Consider the following 20,260-nt stretch of genomic DNA (forward strand, 5'->3'; position numbering starts at 1 on the left):
CATAAGGAAGAAGCTCAAATGGAAGCATTCAAGAACTAAAGCCCTGTGTGGGCTGCTTTCAACCTACCAAGAAAAGAAATTCTATTTATCTCTGTACCGGTTGCAGTTTTTATTTTATGGAGACCAGGTCTGTCTCTGTAGCCCAGGATGTTCTAAAACTCAAAGCATTCGTCCTGTGTGAGCCTTCTGAGTGCTGGGGTTACAGGTGTGGACCACCAAGCCAGGCTATATTTTGTTCCAAAATTAAAGTAGAGCTCTCCCTTAGAAGTCCATAGAAAGTATGACATGTATTCTTCAGTCATGACATTAACTAGTTCAATTTTTGTTGAAAATGTAATTTGTGGGCTAGAGAGATGGCTCAATCATTAAACGTGCTTGTTAGGAAAGCCTGTCAAGCCTGGGTTTGACTCTTCAGTCCCCACATAAGGCCAGATGCATAAAGTGGCATGCACCTGGAGTTTACTTACAGTGGCAAGAGCCCCTGGTATGCCATCCTTTCTCTCTCTCTCTATCTCTCACTCTCTCCATATACAACATATATTAGTATAATACTATATATATTTATAAAATAAATGCATATGTTTCTTAAAGTATAATTTGTATTCATTTCTTATGATCTGAATATTCATTACAAATGTGACATTTTGCCATATAGTATATCATGTGGCATATCATAAGAATACACAATAAATGTAAAAATATACAAAAAATGTAATTATCTGAGTAATTTAGCTCAAATCAGTACCTTAAGAGAATACTAGGTAATTTTTAGCTATATAATAATGCAATGGAGAAGTCAAAGACAAATCTTATATGCTGTAATACCATATTTATTTAGTAGGAATGTGAACTGTGACTCTATTTTTTAATTTAATTTTTTATTTATTTATGAGAGAGTCCACACACAGAGAGAAAGAGAGAGAGAGAGAGAGAGAGAGAGAGAGGGAGAGAATGGATGCACCAGGGTCTCTAGCCACTGCAAATGAACTCCAGATGCATGTGCCACCATGTGCATTAGATTTATGTGTATTCTGGGAAATCCAACCTAGGTCCTTTGGCTTTGCAGGTAAGAGCTTTAACCACTAAGCAATCTCTCCATCCCATGACTAAATTATAATTGAAAAAAACATGACTATATCTCACAGAGAAAATGAGTTAAAAGCACTTACAAATTATTTTTTCTTCCACTGTAAGTTGTTATGCTGTTTTATTTGTTGATAAAGTAAGCTTACAGGCAAAAAATTACACTTTTCATCTATTTAGGCCTGATCATTTGAATTTAATTAAATTTTTTTCCTAAGTGTTTCATGAGCATCACTAAACTTACATGTATTGAAACTTGTATAAGTTGGTAATATTTCTTCTCTAGGTAAAAATAATCAATCATGTTGTCACATCTTTACTTTGATTTAGAAAGGTAGCATTTATGACATGTAGAACATTTTTTAACATTAAATGGGATTATGACTTTAGAATGAAAGGCAACAAAATTGATCACTCTCCCTTTAAACTTTCCTTGTTCTTTGTGTAAATATAACAAGAATGTAAATTAATTTTCCTTCTCTGAACAGAAGCCTTTTTGATACATATTTGACTTTATGCCCAGTTGGAAGATTAAGTATGTAAAAGCTTTCCTGAGCTCAAGAAATAGTTGCTGTCACAACTTGTTTTGAAGGTCATATGTTTTTAAAGTGTTAGTTTGAACATAAAAGGTAACTTTTGGGCTGGAGAGATGGCTTAGTGGTTAAGCGCTTGCCTGTGAAGCCTAAGGACCCCGGTTCGAGGCTCGGTTCCCCAGGACCCACGTTAGCCAGATGCACAAGGGGGCGCATGCATCTGGAGTTCGTTTACAGTGGCTGGAAGCCCTGGTGTGCCCATTCTCTCTCTCTCCCTCTATCTGTCGTTCTGTGTCTTAACTCTCAAATAAATAAATAAATAAAAATGAACAAAAAATATTTTAAAAAAAGGTAACTTTTGTTAGCAATATTGCTGTGGATTGGTAATTCATACCAATAACAGTAAAATAAAATTAATTATAAGGAACACTTTTCTGGAAAAATACCAAATTTATTTTTTTGTTTGATAAAACTGATAATATAATTAATTTTAAATTACGTCAAAAGGCTTTCTTAGTTGTATCAGTAGGGTGTAATAAAGAATGAGTACAGTTTTGCTCACAGACATAATTGAACTTCATGGATCTTCCTATATTTGAAAAAGGGCATGCATTATGAATTTATGTCCATATTAATATATGTGTGTGTATACTTATCACCAGTGACAATGAAATAAACAAATATTTCTAAAATGAAATAAATGAATTATAACTTATTTTAAAACTACTTATTTATTCATATAAGAAAATTTTATTTGAATTTCTTTATTTGAACTTTTACTAAAATACGATGTTCTCATTAAATTTCAGCTCCCAATGAAGCCCCGACAGAAGTTGGTGTCAAAGTCTTATCATCTTCTGAGATATCTGTTCATTGGAAGCATGTTTTAGAAAAAATTGTGGAAAACTATCAGGTAAGTTCAATTATTTTTACTAAACTAAATGCATTTACCCATAAACATGTAAGAACAAGTCTTTAAAATGTGCATCTTTTTATGTGTATATTGTATAGTATATGTGCTTTGTGTGTGACGTATGAACTTATATGTGCAAATGTGTGCACTATATGTGTATGCCTGTAGAGGCCAGAAGAGAACGTCAGTTGTCCATTTCTCATTACTCATATGCTTATTTCCTTTAGAAGGGGTCTCTACCTCAATCCAGATGTATTGTCTCCCCATACCAGTAAGCCCCCAGTCTCTGCTCCTCACAGACCAGGGTTACACACATCCATAGCCATGACCAGCTATGTTTCTTGGCTCCTGGACTTTGAACTAGTGGTTTTTTGCCCAAGAAAACCTCATGTTTAAATGTAGTAAGCACTCAACCGCTGAGTCATCTCCCCAAACCTAAATATGTGCATCATTTAAAGTCCTGTGTGCCTTTGATTAATGTGGCAAGTAACATTGTATTTTCTGTGTTTAGTGGCTTGGAAATGTAAGATGGAAATTATTCTAATTTGATGATTATATAGCATGTACGTGTGTTACATTAATGTGGTATACTCAATAAAAAATTGAAAATAATGTTTCTCAATAAAAAGAGTAAAACAGGGCTGGAGAGATGGCTTAGTGGTTAAGTGCTTGCCTGTGAAGCCTAAGGACCCTGGTTCGAAGCTCGATTCCCCAGGACCCACATTAGCCAGATGCACAAGGGGGCGCATGCGTCTGGAGTTCGTTTGCACTGGCTGGAGGCCTTGGTGCGCCCATTCTCTCTCTATCTGCCTCTTTCTCTCTCACTCTCTCAAATAAATAAATAAAAATGAACAATTTTTTTTTAAAAAAGAGTAAAACAAATATTGATTAAAACAGAGATTCCTATTTGGATTATCTACAATGGACATAATGAGACCGGTGTGTTGGAATAATAAACACTAAGGTAGTATGTCACACTCTTGGTTAGCCAAGAATCACCTTTCTGTGATGGGAATCAAGCTGAGAGCTTCAGGCATGTTATACAAATGCTGTACCACTAAGCAACACTGAGAAACTATGCATGATCTTTGAAGTTAGAGTCTCATAAAATACAGGTAAACCTTAAGAAGTTGGAAATTGTTTTGGCAATTTATAATTATATATTTATTATTTATTTATTTGAGAGAAAGAGAGATAATTGGTGGTTCAGGGCCTCCAGCCACTACAAACAAACTCCAGACACATGCACTATGTTGTGGGTCTAGCTTAAGTGGGTCCTGGGGAATTGAAGCTGGGTCCTTTGGCTTTGCAGGCAAGTGCCTTAACTGCTAAGCCATCTCTCCAGCCCTAGTTTGGTAATTTATATAAGTCTCTTTCAAATGATCATCTTGTTTCTCCTTTTAAACATTGCAATGAGAGGTACTATTATAAATAGGTCAAATATGTGTCATATGTTTTTCATTTAAGTAGAAAACTGCAACAATCAACCTGACCCAAAGAACATTTTCCCCCAGCTGTCTTAACCAGTAAAAGTTAATCAGATAGAAAGAAGAGAACGTTTCCTCTTAATCAAAGTGGGTTGGAAGTGGAAAACTGACACTAGAAAGATGGCTGGGATGTTAACACAGTATTCACACAATTTAGATTAAATTCTATAGGGAAAGGGAAAATTCACAGATGAGCAAACAAGGTACAGAAATGAATTGACTGAATGCCTCTGCTGACAACAACAAAGACTGTCCAAGAAGGTTCTAGAACTCCTGTTTTTTAATTCAAAGTAATAGGTTTGATACCACAGCCAAGACTCCTTGTTTTAGTCATTGAATGGAGAAGGGCTGGAGCTGCCCACTTGCCTCACAGTTCCTGTCTTCCCCCTTCATCTGCCAATGGACTATTCCAAAAGGACAAGATTGTTATCTATTTTATTCTCAGTGTAAATTTTTTGCATTTAAAATAAAATGGCCCCTACAAGTTCATGTTTTAAATGATTATCCCTGGCTGGTGGTACTATACATGGAAGTTAGAAAGTTAAATGAATGGAGGATTAAATAGGTCACCTATGGTGATCATTGAGGTCATAGTCTTCCTTTTTTTTTCTCTCTCTCTACCTTCTCCTGCTCCTTTCCTCTTTCCCTCTGACATTAGCCAGGAAATGAATAGTTTTCCTACTTCACAAGCTCCACCTTTCCGAATGTCTCATTTAATGTTTGGGGCCAAATAACCATTTGGAACTGTGAGCCAAAATAAATAATTCATCCTTGAGTTCTTTCTGTCAGTTTTTTTTTTCATCATGGTGATGCAAGAACAGCAAGTACAGTGGAGAGTTGTTCTGAGTACTTGCTTGACATTGAGCTGATATTTGCTAAGTGCTAGCAGGAATCATGAAGTGCCATCAAATCAAGTATTACACAAGGGTTCACTCAAGCACATGTTTCTGAGATCTGACTACAACAGCAACACAAACATTCAAACACTAATATAGACTAGTAAGATATTTGTGCATTTCAAGTAATGATTTGGATAATCTCCAAATGTCTTTACAAGGCTTTTAAAATTTTTTTCAATTATACCTAAGAAAGAGGTTAATAGGAGATTGAATGGGCAGGATCAGGTTGAGAGAACATACAGTACTCACAACTTAGTAACCTAAGAACCACACTCACTACAGCAAGTTTTCCGGGGTCCAGCCCTGGCTTGAAGGAGGGTCCCCGAAGAGAGGTGTGAAAGGGAGTGGCGAAATAATGACTCAAAGTCAAGTTCTGGTGCAAGCTGACAGGCTAATGCTGAAGGCAGCTGAGCTTTCCTATCTTTTTCTCTCTGCCTCCTTTTCTGTTTCTATTTTTTTTTATTTTTCTCTTTTTATTTTTCTATTTTTTTCTTTTTCTATCTTTTTGCCTTTTTTTCCTGTTTTCTATTTTTCCCTGTTTCTATGCTTCCATGCTTCTATATTTCTCTGCTTCTCTGCTGCCACAGCACTTAGTCTCAGTCTTTTATTTTCTGATCACGACATGCAAGAACAAACTTCAAGAAAGTTACAATTTCACAGAATTCATAGAAAATTTTTGTTATTCCTTATCATCAAACAACCCTATAATTATTCACCTCAAGTAAAGTCGTAAGGCCCCTGTAATGATTAACTGTTTTCACAATTTCCCTATGTATGTGCGGTCAAGCACTTGTGATTTCCTGGACTTCTACTTTCAATTACTCTATTAAAGGTGAGAGGTGAAACAACCACAAATGGGGCTTCCCATCATTAATCACTGATCCAGTAGATCCATTTATCCTTTAATTATTTATTTTGAATTTTCCTTTTCACGTCCCTCCAATACTTAGACTTTTGTCCCCCAGATTGAACTATTTCTGACTTCGGTTGTTTTTCTGTAGGATTCCTGGTAAAGAGTCAATTGCAATTGCCACTGTTGCAGTCCGGTTCGCATTGCTGGTAGAAATCACCCAACCAAGAGTAGCTTCTGGGAAAAAGAGGTTTATTTTGGCTTACAGGCTCGAGGGGAAGCTTCACGATGGCAGGGGAAAACGATGGCATGAGCAGAGGGTGGACATTACCCCCTGGCCAACGTAAGATGGACCACAGCAACAGAAGGGCGTGCCAAACACTGGCATGGGGAAACTGGCTATAAAGCCCATAAGCCCACCCTCAACAATACACTCCCTCAAGGAGGCGTTAATTCCCAAATATCCATCAGCTGGGGAGCTAACATTCAGAACACCTAAGTTTATGGGGGACACCAGAATCAAACCACCACAGCCACCATTTAGAAAAATTAGTCATATCACGAATTTTACATTGTTCCAAGAGGTTCATTGTTTCCTCCTAAGTCTACTTGTACTCCATGCCTGACTTTCTTTAAGGCCTTTAAGGAAAACAATTATCTCTGACCCATTTTCTTGTTTTTCCTATTCTATGCCAGAGCCTCTTTCAGATACATTGACCAACACTTCACCAACACCAATTTTTACTGGAAAAGTAAACTTAGAGATTGGGACACCAAGTGAAAGACAGAGAAAGACAAACATTATACAGAAAACCACACATTTCTGTAGCGTAGAGAGCCAAAGATTTTTCTATGGAGGGGCCACATCGGACTTCAAGGAAAAGACAGCTGGGCTGGAACTGTGTCAAGCAGCTCTTCAGCACTCGATTCCTCGTGATCCTAAAATGGCATGTTTGCCATCTCCGGCACAAGTTAAAAAAATATATCAAAGAAAGAGCTTCATCAGATGTCATAAACCACTGTAGTAAAAACAAACAAACAAACAACAACAACAAAAAATGTCCAAAGAGGTAGAAAGATTGCAAGAACCACAGGTGTTGGGAAGAAGAATTCTGAGGCATTGGTTTCACCTCCTCTGAGACTAACTGATGTATTCCTGATCTCACAGTGAATTACCTCACTAAGGAGGGCCCTCAGTGGAATGGGGACATGAAAAAAGGAATATAGGAAGATAACCAGATGGGAAAATGACCAATATGAAATATGTTCATACAGCAAAGGGCACAATTTAAAAAAGTAAAAATTAGCTCACATAAAAATCTGTAAGACACATTTATAAAATAATATTTAAAGCTTGAAAAATCAAAGTTTGCATTGAAAGAATTTTTCCTCTTTTGTATCATTCATCTCCAAATTTTTTTAAATATAATTTAATATATAAACCATCTATATAAACCATATCATAGTGTCATAGCATTAAATATATTTTTACTTTATTAAGTCTGTGATAGAGATAATATATTACATTTAACTATGGCAAAAATTATAATATTGACTCTAATTTATAACTATATTCCAAGAAGAATATAAAAGGAATAAGAGATGGAATGCTATGTAGTGACACCAATCATTTAGACAATAATTAGTATATAAGCTTTTCTAATTGAGACATAGATCTTTATTATTTTCTAAAAGCAAAATGTGATTTTGGCAAATAAGATTTTTTCAAAGGATAATTCAAAGAATGTGTTCAAGGCCTAGAGATATGGCTTAGTGGTTAAGGCACTTGCTACAAAAGCCGGAGGACCCAGATTCAACTCCACAGGATCCATATAAACCAGATGCAAAAGGTGGTGCATACTTCTGGAGTTCCTTTGCAGTGGCTAGAGTCCCTGGAGCACCAATTCTCTCTTTTCCTCTCCTTGCAAATAAATAAATTAATAAATTAAAAAAGGAAGTAAAGAATGTGTTTAAGTGGAAGCTGCCTTCATTTTTCATTTTAATTTTTGCAATATCACTTTTAGCAGAGCCATGAAGTATGTCACTAAGCAGACATACTCTTTATCACAGGCCTGTTACTTTGTAAGTGGTAGAGAATGTGTAATTTTCTTTCTCAGTTTCCTCATCTATGAAGCTGAGAGTCACCATTACATCATAGGATTTTGTGGAAGAATTAAATGATCCCCACTTGAGCTTTTTCCTGTTCTGAATTAAACATTTCATAGAGATTATGGTAATATTAATGACACTAAAATATAAACATTTCTTAAGTCCCTTCTCTACTAAACCCTTATGCTCCTTGTGCTGAGACTATACAACCTTAGCAACAGATTGTATTATCTCATATTTAAAGATGAGGGACTTGTCTTACATGCATTTGTCTGACTGATACTTTTCATAAGTAGATTGTAATCTATGTCTTGTCTTTCCAGATGATGACACTCTGCTCATAAATCATAGAATTAATCTTATTATCCATTCATTCTTTAAAAATTTTAAGTCACACACAGTGCCTAGAATAAATGAGCAGCAAGATGAAAGCTTAAGAGAGAAAACATTGTCATTTATCTATACTATAAGAAAATGTGCCTATCTTATATGGAGGTGAATTCTGATTAACTATAGTATGAAAATTGTTTCAACCTAAAAATATGTGATGAGACATTGGGGCTGGAGAGATGGCTTAGTGGTTAAGGCACTTGCCTGCAAAGCCAAAGGACCCAGGTTCTATTCCCCAGATGCATAAGGGGCTGCACACTTCTGGAGTTTGCAGTGGCTGAAGGCCCTGGAACACCCACCCCTTCTCTCTTCCTCTGTCAAATAAATAATATAAAATATTTTTAAAATATGTGAGATACCAATGATTTTAAAAAAATGACAATGACCTCACTTCTTCACATCCCTAAAATATGTGATAGATCTAACTTGTAAAGAGCAGCAGATTAAAATATAAATAAAATCTATTGATTAAGGAACTTTCATAATTTGCATTCTTCATGGTTCACCCTAATTCAAGGTTAATTTCCCAATATTTAAAATGAGCATTTCAAGCAATTTAGTCTCTTCCTTTGTGGTTTTAAAATGTATCTCAGAAAAAGTAAGGTCACTCAATTTTACCTTGTTGATTAAAGAGTTCCCTATTTCCATTCTTAACACCTAGTGAGGTTTTCTATACTGTAGGTAAACAAGAAGAACTCCAAAAGTCTTTTTGAAAGCATTTTAGTAACTTTGGGCTCATGTTCTAGAATTCATAATACTTAGTTGGTTTACCCAACAGGTAAAACACTCACTTAATTAAACAAAACATGAAGAACAGGTTATCAAAAATAATGAATTTAAAAACTTTTAGGAGTTAAATTGTAGATTAATTCAGATGATTGATTGAACCATTCTCATAAAAGGTTAACAGTCCCAGGGAGTCTACTCAGACATTTTTACAGTATAATTTATGAGGGTAGACATAAATTGACATTAAAGTGGTACTTAATTTGCTAAATTTGGAGAAGACATTGTCTTAATATGCATCTTCCCAAAGCAAAGACTGACACAAAGGTGTGGTAAAAGGTACCTTTTTTATTATTGATGGTTAATTTAATTTAAATGTGACCCTAGGGAGCAGATGGGAGGAAAAGCTCAAGAGAATAAGAAAGGGAGGAGAACTCAGATATGAAAGTGCTATATCCTGTGGGCAGCTGAGAGTTCATTCCCTGAGATTTAAAGAACTTGGTAAATGTGTCTCAGAGCTGCTCTGCATAGGAGAAGAACAGATGCATTCCTCCTCTCTTTTCTCCATTGGTTAAAGTTGACCCACAGTTACCATCTTCCAGTGCTAACTGAGCAAGCTTCAGTGAAAGACAACCCTGCATGAAGATGAGAAGTTTTTGATAATGGCACAGGTGAAATACCACCTTGTTACCTTCATCTGAAGCCAGCTGAGAATTGGCTGGTTTCTGTGCCAGTGTCTAAAATACACAGAACTGCGAGGGACTCCAGACAATATAAAAGACACAAATTTTAATTACTTATATTGCTAATTGTCATAAAATGAAGTAACAATTGGGTTAGTCTGAAATCTAGATAATATAGCTATAAGTATCTTCATAAAATTATATTTTTCATAAATTGAGTTTTTGTATTAGCCTCATGCTTTAACTTAAATGCTACATTTATTTTTTTGTAAAGAGTATTATAGGACTGGCTATTTGACATAGATTACATTTAACATAGGTAAGCTTAATAATTTAGGAGATAACTTAGAAATCTGATATAAAATTTACAGAATTTGCTAATAGTAAAATGATGCATACCTAGTTTCCAAAAATAATAAGCACTGTGAGCACCTATTACCATAGTCTCATCTTCTTAGGAGAAAATAAGGTTAAAGGACCGCTCATCTTACAGCTTTCTCAATATTTATTAAGAAGCAATGTAACTGTGTTCATTCTACAGAATTCATAGCATTATATTCCAGAAATTTATTGTAAGTCTAATAATTCCTTATTAAACATAAGAGCTAGGCTTTTTCTAAGGCCTTTCTTTTAGACTTCTAATACTTTTATGAAGATTATGTGTTCTTGAAGCAAATTTAAATGCTTACATTTCTACCAATGATATTAATAATTCTGTGTGAATATAAACATTTTAATTTATTCTTTTATTTACTTTTAATATATTTTGTTTATTTATTTGAGAGAGAGAGAATGGGCATGGCCAGGGCCTCTAGCCACTGCAAACGAACGAACTGTAGATGCATGAGCCCCCTTGTGCATCTGGCTTATGTGGGTCCTGGATAGTTGAACCTGGATCCTTTAGCTTTGCAGGCAAATGCCTGGCCTTTCTGCTTTGATTTATGTAATATTTTGCCCTCATATTATGCAGGTCTTGTAAAATTCATAAGTTTAACCTCCACTTTATGTGTGGAACACAGCATTCTAAAGCCCAACTTTACTTCCTATGGATCTTATGTTCTTTTGCCACCTCTTTCACAGTGGTATCTGAGTCTTACAAGATAGAGACATTTCACTCAGCACTGAACACTCCACTGTCACTTTTCAACACTTTGATGAGGAGTCTTACCAGTAGTTACTGCCATCTGAAAAGAGAAGTTTCTTTATCCAAAAGTGAGGCCAGCATTAATATATGGCCACTGACATAAATGTTTAGAGGGTATAATATATCCATTTTTTTTTTAAATTTATTTATTTGAGAGCGACAGACACAGAGAGAAAGACAGATAGAGGGAGAGAGAGAGAATGGGCGCGCCAGGGCTTCCAGCCTCTGCAAACGAACTCCAGACGTGTGCGCCCCGTGTGCATCTGGCTAACGTGGGACCTGGGGAACTGAGCCTCGAACCGGGGTCCTTAGGCTTCACAGGCAAGCACTTAACCGCTAAGCCATCTCTCCAGCCCTAATATATCCATTTTGCCAAGAAACAGTAGTAGCTTCACCTCTAGGGCTGAGGACCTTCCCAGTCATAAGTTTTCCACTACATTTTCAGTATCAAGCATGTATTTGCTCCCATGGAGTGGACCTCATATCTAATCAGAGAGCAGTTTGTTACCCATAACAGACCCACCACTCTTGCACTAATGGGCACATCTTGCCTGGTTGGCCAGCTGTGTTGCTTATAGGGTCCACTGATATTAAGGGTATTTATGACTTCTCTCCCCCAGTAGGCTGGTTACATAGCACTTCCCAACACTGGTATAGCTTAGCATCAGGGAGGAGGCTGTAGCTTGATCTCTATGCCATGCACCTAAGTTCATGGTGTCATCAGAAATAGAGGCATACTGACTAGTTCTGGTGGACAACCAAGAGCCTTGGCAACAGCCTGCTTGTTTTGTGGGCCTCAAGAGCCTCTGATCAACAATTGACTGGGAGATATCTCACACCTGGCAAAAGAAATTTTCTGTAACAATGTGTGGTTTCTGAGGACAGCATTATTCACCCCACCCCTCTATACAGACTCTCACATTTTTTAAAGATTTTATGTATATGTATATAATTAGCTAGAGAAATAAATTTTCATATGGTATGTTTATAACACCTTTAGTTTTGATTTCCACTACTCCCATCCCTCCTCTCATCCATTGCACTCCCCTGACCGAGAAATTTTCTGAATCATGACAAAATATTTATCACCTTGTATGTGTGCAGATTCGGTACTGGGCTGCACATGACAAAGAAGCAGCTGCACATCGAGTTCAAGTCACCAGCCAGGAGTACTCAGCCAGGCTGGAGAACCTTCTGCCCGACACCCAGTACTTTGTTGAAGTCGGAGCCTGCAACAGTGCAGGCTGTGGACCTTCCAGTGATGTGATTGAGACTTTCACCAGAAAAGCTCGTGAGTGTCAAATTTTGATTTTAGATGTAACAAAAACCACCACTTTGGTTTTATCATGATTCTTGGCACATATGAGAAAAATTTTCTACCTTACTGCCTATGAACATTTGTTTTTTTTTTTTTTTTCTTTCCAATAGTGTCTTTTACAATTGCAAATTAATTTTGAGCAACGCTAGTTATTGTATATAAAGAAAACTGTGAAGGATGCCTTTATGTATTTAAATCCTCCTTATGCTACTAGCCCTTTGGGAGGGTTCTCCTTCAACTTGTTCTCCATTACAAAATTAACTTGTATACCTTCTTTGTTCACTAATTGCAACAATTTTATATGAGCATATTGGCAACGTAAGAAAATTAAAATTCTGTTCATTTTTTTCTGCGAGGTTTAGTCTTACAGTATTATCACTGAACTCTTTGTTTATATAACAAGACTGCTTATTCTGCACAGATCTTGTGGGAATTCTAATTTAATAAAGCTTTAATAATAAAGCTTCACTTTGACATCTCTCTTTTAATCAATTACATGTATTTATACATAGGAGAATTTATATGCCGGTCTCTAGAGATATTCATAACCATCTTTGGTCATGATTAGCATTAGGATTTGTAAATGGATGATATTCTTTTGAGGTTAGTGAATCTCCTAATAAGGTGTTAGAACCTAGTGGTACAGCCAGACTTTGGGTTTGAGACATACTCTGCAACTTACAAAATGTGTGACAGTAAAAAAAATCACTTTGCCTCTTTAAACCTCAGTTTCACAATTTTGAGATGAAACATTATTTCTCTTATTCTTTCCAGTAATTCGTTTATTAGTAATGTTATATGCCTACAACAGTTTTACATGGTAAGGAAACAGAGAAGACAAGCCAGACTGCTAAACAATCAAAAACTCTGTTAAATACATATGGTCATATCAACAGGGAAATAGAATAATTTTATGAAATTGAGAGTATTGGGTGGGAGCCAAATTGAGTAGTTGGGAGATCTTTAAGAAGATACCCTTGGGCTGGAGAGATGGCTTAGCGGTTAAGCGCTTGCCTGTGAAGCCTAAGGACCCCAGTTCGAGGCTTGGTTCCCCAGGTCCCACGTTAGCCAGATGCACAAAGGGGCACACACGTCTGGAGTTCATTTGCAGAGGCTGGAAGCCCTGGCTCGCCCATTCTCTCTCTCTCCCTCTATCTGTCTTTCTCTCTGTGTCTGTCACTCTCAAATAAATAAATAAAAAATGAACAAAAAATATTTTTTTAAAAAAAGATACCCTTGATGAAAGGACGTGGTGAGGGATAAGCATGATTCTCTATGTGATTATCAAATTATGGTGTCTAGAACATTCTTTTTACTTTTATGTGAGAAATGGACAATGATGGGCTAAAGTAAAACCATGTAAGTCTAATTAGTTTATATGCTTTTACTGCAGAAGAGAACCATTAATATCTATCATACAGTATGGACAATGAGAAGAATAGAAGGTGAAATATTGTATTTTTTCTTGAGAAACTTGGAACATACCTGTGTCATTTTCAAAAAATAATGGGAGTCAGATTTGGAAGTATATAGTCAATTTTATTTTTCAAAATATTTTATTTATTTAAGAGAGAGAAATGCAGATATATAGAGAGAATTGGCATGCATGGGCCACTTGCCACTGCAAACTCCAGATTCGTGCACTATGTTGTGCATCTGGTGTATGTGGGCACTTGGGAATCAAACCTGGGTCCTTAGGCTTTGCAAGCAAGTGCCTTAACTACTAAGTCATTTCCAGCCCATAGTCAATTTTCATCTTGATCATATTACATTTGCAAAGTAACACAATCCACTAGAGATAGGAATATAGACACATTTAAAGGTCAAGAGACAGACTGAGACTAGAAACTGAAGATAGGTGCTAGATAGGTGGATGGATAGATAGATGATAGATAGATGATAGATAGATAGATAGATAGATAGATAGATAGATAGATAGATAGATAGATTTAAATATTTAGGGAAGATTGACAGAGAAAAAATGGAATTTTAAGTCATTCCAGCACTTTGAAGGAGAGCATAAGATATAGGCTAGCCATGATTAACAGAAAGAAATCTAGTGAATCAGAGGGAAAGTACAGATAAGACACCATAAAGAAAAGAACAGGAAGCACTGGGAGATAACTCCAAATTTAAAGGCATTGAAAAACCTTCCACTCAGGTGAGCAGGGTGAGAAAAGATGTAATTCACAGCACTGTAATGACATATAGTGACTGCTTATTATATATCACTACTTCCCACAGCTCCTAGCCAACCACCAAGGATCATCAGTTCAGTAAGATCTGGTTCACGTTACATAATCACCTGGGACCATGTTGTTGCACTATCAAATGAATCTACAGTGACGGGATATAAGGTAAATACAAGATCACCAGATTACACTCCACACAGGCCTCATTCCTACAAACACTGATTAATATGTACAAATTAATTATGCTAATTAATACACAAATTAACTATGTTTTTTGATGTGTTTCAATTAAATCCATTTAGCTTTTTAAATTCCATTTGTGCAGCAGAATCAGAAGGCATAGATAGCATTATAATAAATTTTGAAATGAAAATTTTTATTGATTTTTAGGAAAATTCCAACTCAGGTAAGATTAATAGAATGATGGCTTTTAAGAATAAAATGGCCGAGCATGGTGGCACATGCCTTTAATCCCAGCACTTGAGAGGCAGAGGTAGGAGAATTACTTTGAATTTGAGGCCCCTCTGAGACTACATGGAGAATTCCAGGTAAGCTTGAGCTAAAGCAAGACCCTACCTCAAAAAACAAAGCAAAAGAAAAGAAAAAGAATAAAATGGCAGGATATTCAGTGCTTAAGTAGGAAAATTCATGAATTTACTTTTGTTTTGCAAAGTCAGTGTTACCTAGAATATAGTAAATTAAAAGTATGTACTCTCTGTAATGCCTCAGACCCTAAGCTTTATAAATAATGCAAAAAAACCTTAAAATTGACAGAGAATATTTTGAGATCACATCCATGTATAAGCAAGGTTTCATTTTATTTTATTTTTTCTAACAAAGATACATACTTTGGATGCATTCATTTTCAGCCAGATCAAAAAGTGCATAAGATTATTGCACATTAAGTAATATAACCCACCCCTGAGATAGCAGAAATCAATTTCTGTGGATTGAAAATAAAGTATATTTCCCACCAAGTTTTCATGTTATTTTTATTATAGATAAAATTATAACTTTATACTAATGTTAGTATTGGGACATTGTTGTGACTTTATTCATTCTTTTGAACTTTATAGATTCTCTATAGACCTGATGGACAGCATGATGGTAAACTGTATTCAACCCATAAACACTCCATAGAAGTCCCAATCCCCAGAGATGGAGAGTATGTTGTTGAGGTTCGAGCACACAGTGATGGGGGAGATGGAGTGGTATCTCAAGTCAAAATTTCAGGTAAGTCATTGCTTAAGACATATAAAAAGTATTGTACATTTTTCTGGCAGGTAGTTATCCAAGAGTAAAGTTAGAATTGATATTCAGACCAGCATCAACATGTTTTCTGAGGAGATTTCAAGAACCAAGGATACCCTGAAACCTTCTGTGTCATTCCATGTGTCATAAAAGTAAATTGCTATATAGCACACATTTATGAATTATGAACTAGTTGTCAAAAACTTAAACTTTTTCTATTGTCATGTTGAGTTCTAGTGTATAACATACAGGAAAATAGATGTGCTGTTTTGATTGTGATATGTGTGTGCATGTGTGTGTAATTATGCTATTTGCCTTTCATATATATTTGTTCACTAAATATTTTAAAAAAAATAAGGTATTGAAAGTGACATGTATACTGATTGGCCTATAAGTTAATAATATTCAGTTTTTTATTTTAAAAGGAAATCTACTGAATAACTTTAAGTGCTCTTCAAATTTCTGTTTTCTTATACACACATGCTAATATATTAATAAAATAAAAGGATTACATTATTTCTCTTTTGACTATCTTGCCTCCACATTTGTTTTTTATTTTTCAAAGTAAGGGTCTCTTTCTAGCCCAGGCTGACCTGCAACTCACTCTGTAGCCTCAGACAGTCCTCATTCTAATGGCAATCCTCCTACCTCAGCTTCTCAAATCCTGGGATTAAAGGCATGCACTGCTGTGCCTCACTTCTCTTGGCTTTTGTTTTAACATGCCCATTTCTCTTCTACCAACTATATGTCTCACTGTATTAGTGATTTTGATGTATGTATTTTAGGCAGTGATTTCTAGTTTGGGTTTGCTACCCAGTTAAATTTCATTATGTTGAATAAAATTTTTAATGAGAGAATATGAAAATACTATTTAATGCTGAATAAAAGACAAATTATTAATTTAGAAAAATAGTGATGAATAGTTAACTAGAGGAAAGTTATTTTATATTAAACCAGTATTGGATTTTTTAACACAACTGACAGAGGATATAGTACAAACATGTTAGCTTCACCTTTATGCTATATTTTAGTTAGATATGCCCTAACTAGACACATATACACCTTTTAAAATCAACATTAATGGAAAAATTCATTTTGTTATTTTTAGTTTAAACATTATTATTTTGTCTGTGGTCTCAAATTTATAAGTAATAGAAGCTTAAAAGAGTTAGAAGAAAATTATTCACATTCCATATACCGCTAAATAATTTCAGTTTATTTATAGTCATTCCTATGTTCATATTTCATATTACTTAGCTTTTGTTAAAAAATATCATGCCACATCAAATTCCATCAGTTGATTCATAAATATTCCATATATTATTCAAGATTTTATAAATTTCTTTTAAATTTATACATTACATTCTTTCAAATAAATGTATACAATTTACACCAAAATCTTCAGTTGTAAGTAATAAATTTGAGCACATTTTTGAAGTAATCTTTCAACATGCTAAATTTAAATAATAAGGCAAAACATTATCTTTATCACCAATTTCATTAAAAGTGTTTGGCTTTGATCTTATCATTTTATAAGTGCTGTTCTCCTTTTACATCACTGTATTTCCATTTGGCAAATGGAAATAGTATCACTTTACTTTTGCAAAATTTTCTAAGCTCTGAGTTTTGATGACAGACACTTCCATATTTGATCTTCATTCACTCCTTGAGCAAAGCAGGTCCTCACTTCTGACATTCAGAACAGTGACTAAAAATGCTCAGTCATCAGAGTGGCTATAGATGGCATCTAGCAATGTGTGGGCAAATGCTGAGATACTGATTTTCCAGGGACAGGAGAAAGTTCTAGTTAGTGTCTACTTATACCTGTACTGTAAATATCCTCACCCTGCAGCAATGATGTACCTCAGGCTTTACACGTGATTTCACTGTTTAGGAAGGGAAGGATTGTTTGGTAGCACATTATATAGAATCATACAAGGGACAGAACCTCAATAGCACTGGTAGCTTTAGGAAGTGATACATTTTTAGATTGCTACCTTGGCTTTAATCTTTTTATCATAACTAATATATTTATGCAATTTCACATTTCACAATGACACTTTTCGAAAATCACTTTTGAATTTCTTCACTATACCAATGGGCTGTCAGGAGGTGTTATTGGACAATTCATTTTTACTTTTGAATAGATGGTACCTATATTAGCCAAAGCAAAGATATCTTTTAAGGATATTTTAGCCTGGATTTCTTCCCGAAGGTAGGGAGTATCATTTGAAACTTTTTATGATGGGAGAAATAGGATTAGATTTTCTTACATAAAAATTATATTAGAGGTTCTGAGAAATGCGTTTGGTAGGAGAGTAAGACATATAAAGAGATGAATTATGAGATTCTTGCCAAAGAATGATTAATAAGTGATGATGTCTGGACTTGAGAGAGAGATGGTGGTGAAGTCTAGGCTAGATTCGAAAGAACAAGGCAACTTTTACATTTGATTTAAGGTTACTATATATTCATTTTGTTGATTTTATGTTTTCTAATAAATGTTTAATTTATCCTGATGTTGCCATGGATGATATAATCTAAACATTCAACCTGCTATTTTTGGTAACTGGAAAACACATTTTGTCTCTCTGCTTTCCCCTCTTCAGTTCACTGTAAGAGAACACAGTGGGAAATCACTTTCTAGGTAGAATGCTTGCATGTTTAACTCCTTCACTGACAGACTTACTTTTCCAGTTCCAAAGTAGCACAGTATAGAGAGATGAAAGGATGGTAGGAAGATGAGATTTAACAGATACATTACTAAGTTAAAATACTATATTAACATAATAACTTTTGCCAGCATCTTATATAGACATTATTAGTGTATACTTTTTAGACAGGGTCTCAAATAGCCCATGTTGGCTTTCAATTTACTATGTAGCTGGCAATGGCCTTAAATGACACTCAACAATATGAGTATTTTCTAAAGCCAAAATTATCTTGAACATCTACTCATGTATGAAACAGTGTATGTGGAGGAAGAAGGTAATAGACATGGTGATTTGAAGTCTACTTTTCCTGCTTTCCTTAATGACACAACACTATGTAATGCAATAATCCCTAAATCAGTAACTTTTAAAATATCCTCTATCATTTGAAGAATTAGAATGTTGTGAATAAATTACAAGTTTGAATATTTGGAATGGTATATTATTTTCCAATAATATTATAGCTGAATGGCTTTATTGGAATTCTAACATCATAATATAATTAATTCTATTTGTGATTTAGGCCCAATCAGAAATTATTCAGGTAATGCACACTCTACCTACCCCATGTTCAAATAACCAAATACTCTTTAACTATGCTTTGAGTGAGGCACATCCGAGAGTTCAGGTAGATGAATACAGCCTATGTTTCGTGGTTGTAAGTTAATTTATATTTAATTTAACTCTGAAATAGAAGTCCCTGTTACCACTCAATCATAAATAACATCTCAAAGCTTTTAACAACAACTAGATGTTGTATACTCGTACTTGCTAACAAGCATGAAAGTGGAGGATAAATTATTTGGATGAAGTAATATTTTGTGAGCTACTAAATTAGGTATCAAGAAGTGATTCACACCTTGATGATGGATCACAAAAGTGAGTGATCTGGGTGTTTGGTCCCAGAAGCCCCAGTGCTTACCTGCACTTCAGGAACTTTCCTCTGGTTCTAGAAGTACAGCCCCTCTACTTCTAAACTAACCTGAATTTTCTTCAAATCTTCCCTAAAGCTTCTGTCAGATACTAGCAAGTTCACACACTAGGCTCAGTATTTTATTTTGCTCATTTATGTAAACTTATAAATAATTTGGTTGAAAAGTTCCTCAGTGAAAAACATTATAATAGGAAGAAAGATTTAAAACAATCTTCTAAGATTTGTTTTCTAGTAAACAATTTTGGCTTCTGAAGTACACTCTAAATTGCCTAAATCCATGGAGCTATATGTTAGGATTAAAATATGCAATTAACATTTCCCCTTCAATAAGCTGAAGGCTTACCTTAAACACAGAAGGTTTTTGTAATATTTTTGTTCTGCAGAAAATTGATTTGTTCAATAACCACTTTCTGAACCCATGCCATATTTTGCTTTGCACCTGGTATAGTAGCAGCAAACCCTCTAGATATTTGCAGCCCAGTGAAGAGAAAAACATGCAATAATAAAAATTACAAGAAAAAAGCAGGTTGTGATGTGAAGAAAAAAGTAGTAAAGGTTAGAGCTGATTTGAGTAAAATGACCAAATCAAACCTTCCTATGAAAATAATGTATTCTGAACTCAAAGGCAGAGTATATCATTATGTGACAAAATAACGAGTGTCCCAGGATGGATGATGGCAGCAAAACCCTGATGTGGTCCAAAAGCAGGAAGGAGACCACTATGACTACTATGTTTTCAGTTTGCAGAGTTGTGTGGGGTGAGGATGATGAGACAAGAGGAGCAAAGTGATGAATGCTTTGGCCATAAATATAACTCAGACACTTACCATTTTCTACCCTTTCGAATTTTCCTCACTCCTTCTTTGAAGGATATTCTCATAACTCTGCACTTTCTTTTAAGTTCAATGGAAATTCTGACATGTTTTCCTGAAATGAGAGATGCAATCCAATTCACACATATGTTTATTAGTTATGGACATACTCAGTATGTAAACACTTGTTGGTACTATCATTTCCCTCATCCCTGCTACTCCTCC

General features: G+C 35.2%; 1 protein-coding gene across 4 annotated transcripts in view; it reads left to right on the forward strand.

The window, feature by feature from the left end:
- The window catches only part of Cntn1 (contactin 1), a 381,249-nt gene that overhangs the window by 315,253 nt on the left and 45,736 nt on the right, over positions 1 to 20,260 (forward strand). For all 4 annotated transcript variants that reach the window (XM_045152150.1, XM_045152152.1, XM_004662174.2 and 1 more), the window contains 4 exons: positions 2,426 to 2,529; positions 11,922 to 12,108; positions 14,380 to 14,492; positions 15,404 to 15,560. In XM_045152150.1, the coding sequence (XP_045008085.1) occupies positions 2,426 to 2,529; positions 11,922 to 12,108; positions 14,380 to 14,492; positions 15,404 to 15,560 (561 nt within the window). The remainder of the gene's footprint in view (positions 1 to 2,425; positions 2,530 to 11,921; positions 12,109 to 14,379; positions 14,493 to 15,403; positions 15,561 to 20,260) is intronic.

The sequence above is a fragment of the Jaculus jaculus genome, chromosome 6 (genome assembly GCF_020740685.1).
Source record: "Jaculus jaculus isolate mJacJac1 chromosome 6, mJacJac1.mat.Y.cur, whole genome shotgun sequence".
Taxonomy (NCBI): Eukaryota; Metazoa; Chordata; class Mammalia; order Rodentia; family Dipodidae; genus Jaculus; species Jaculus jaculus.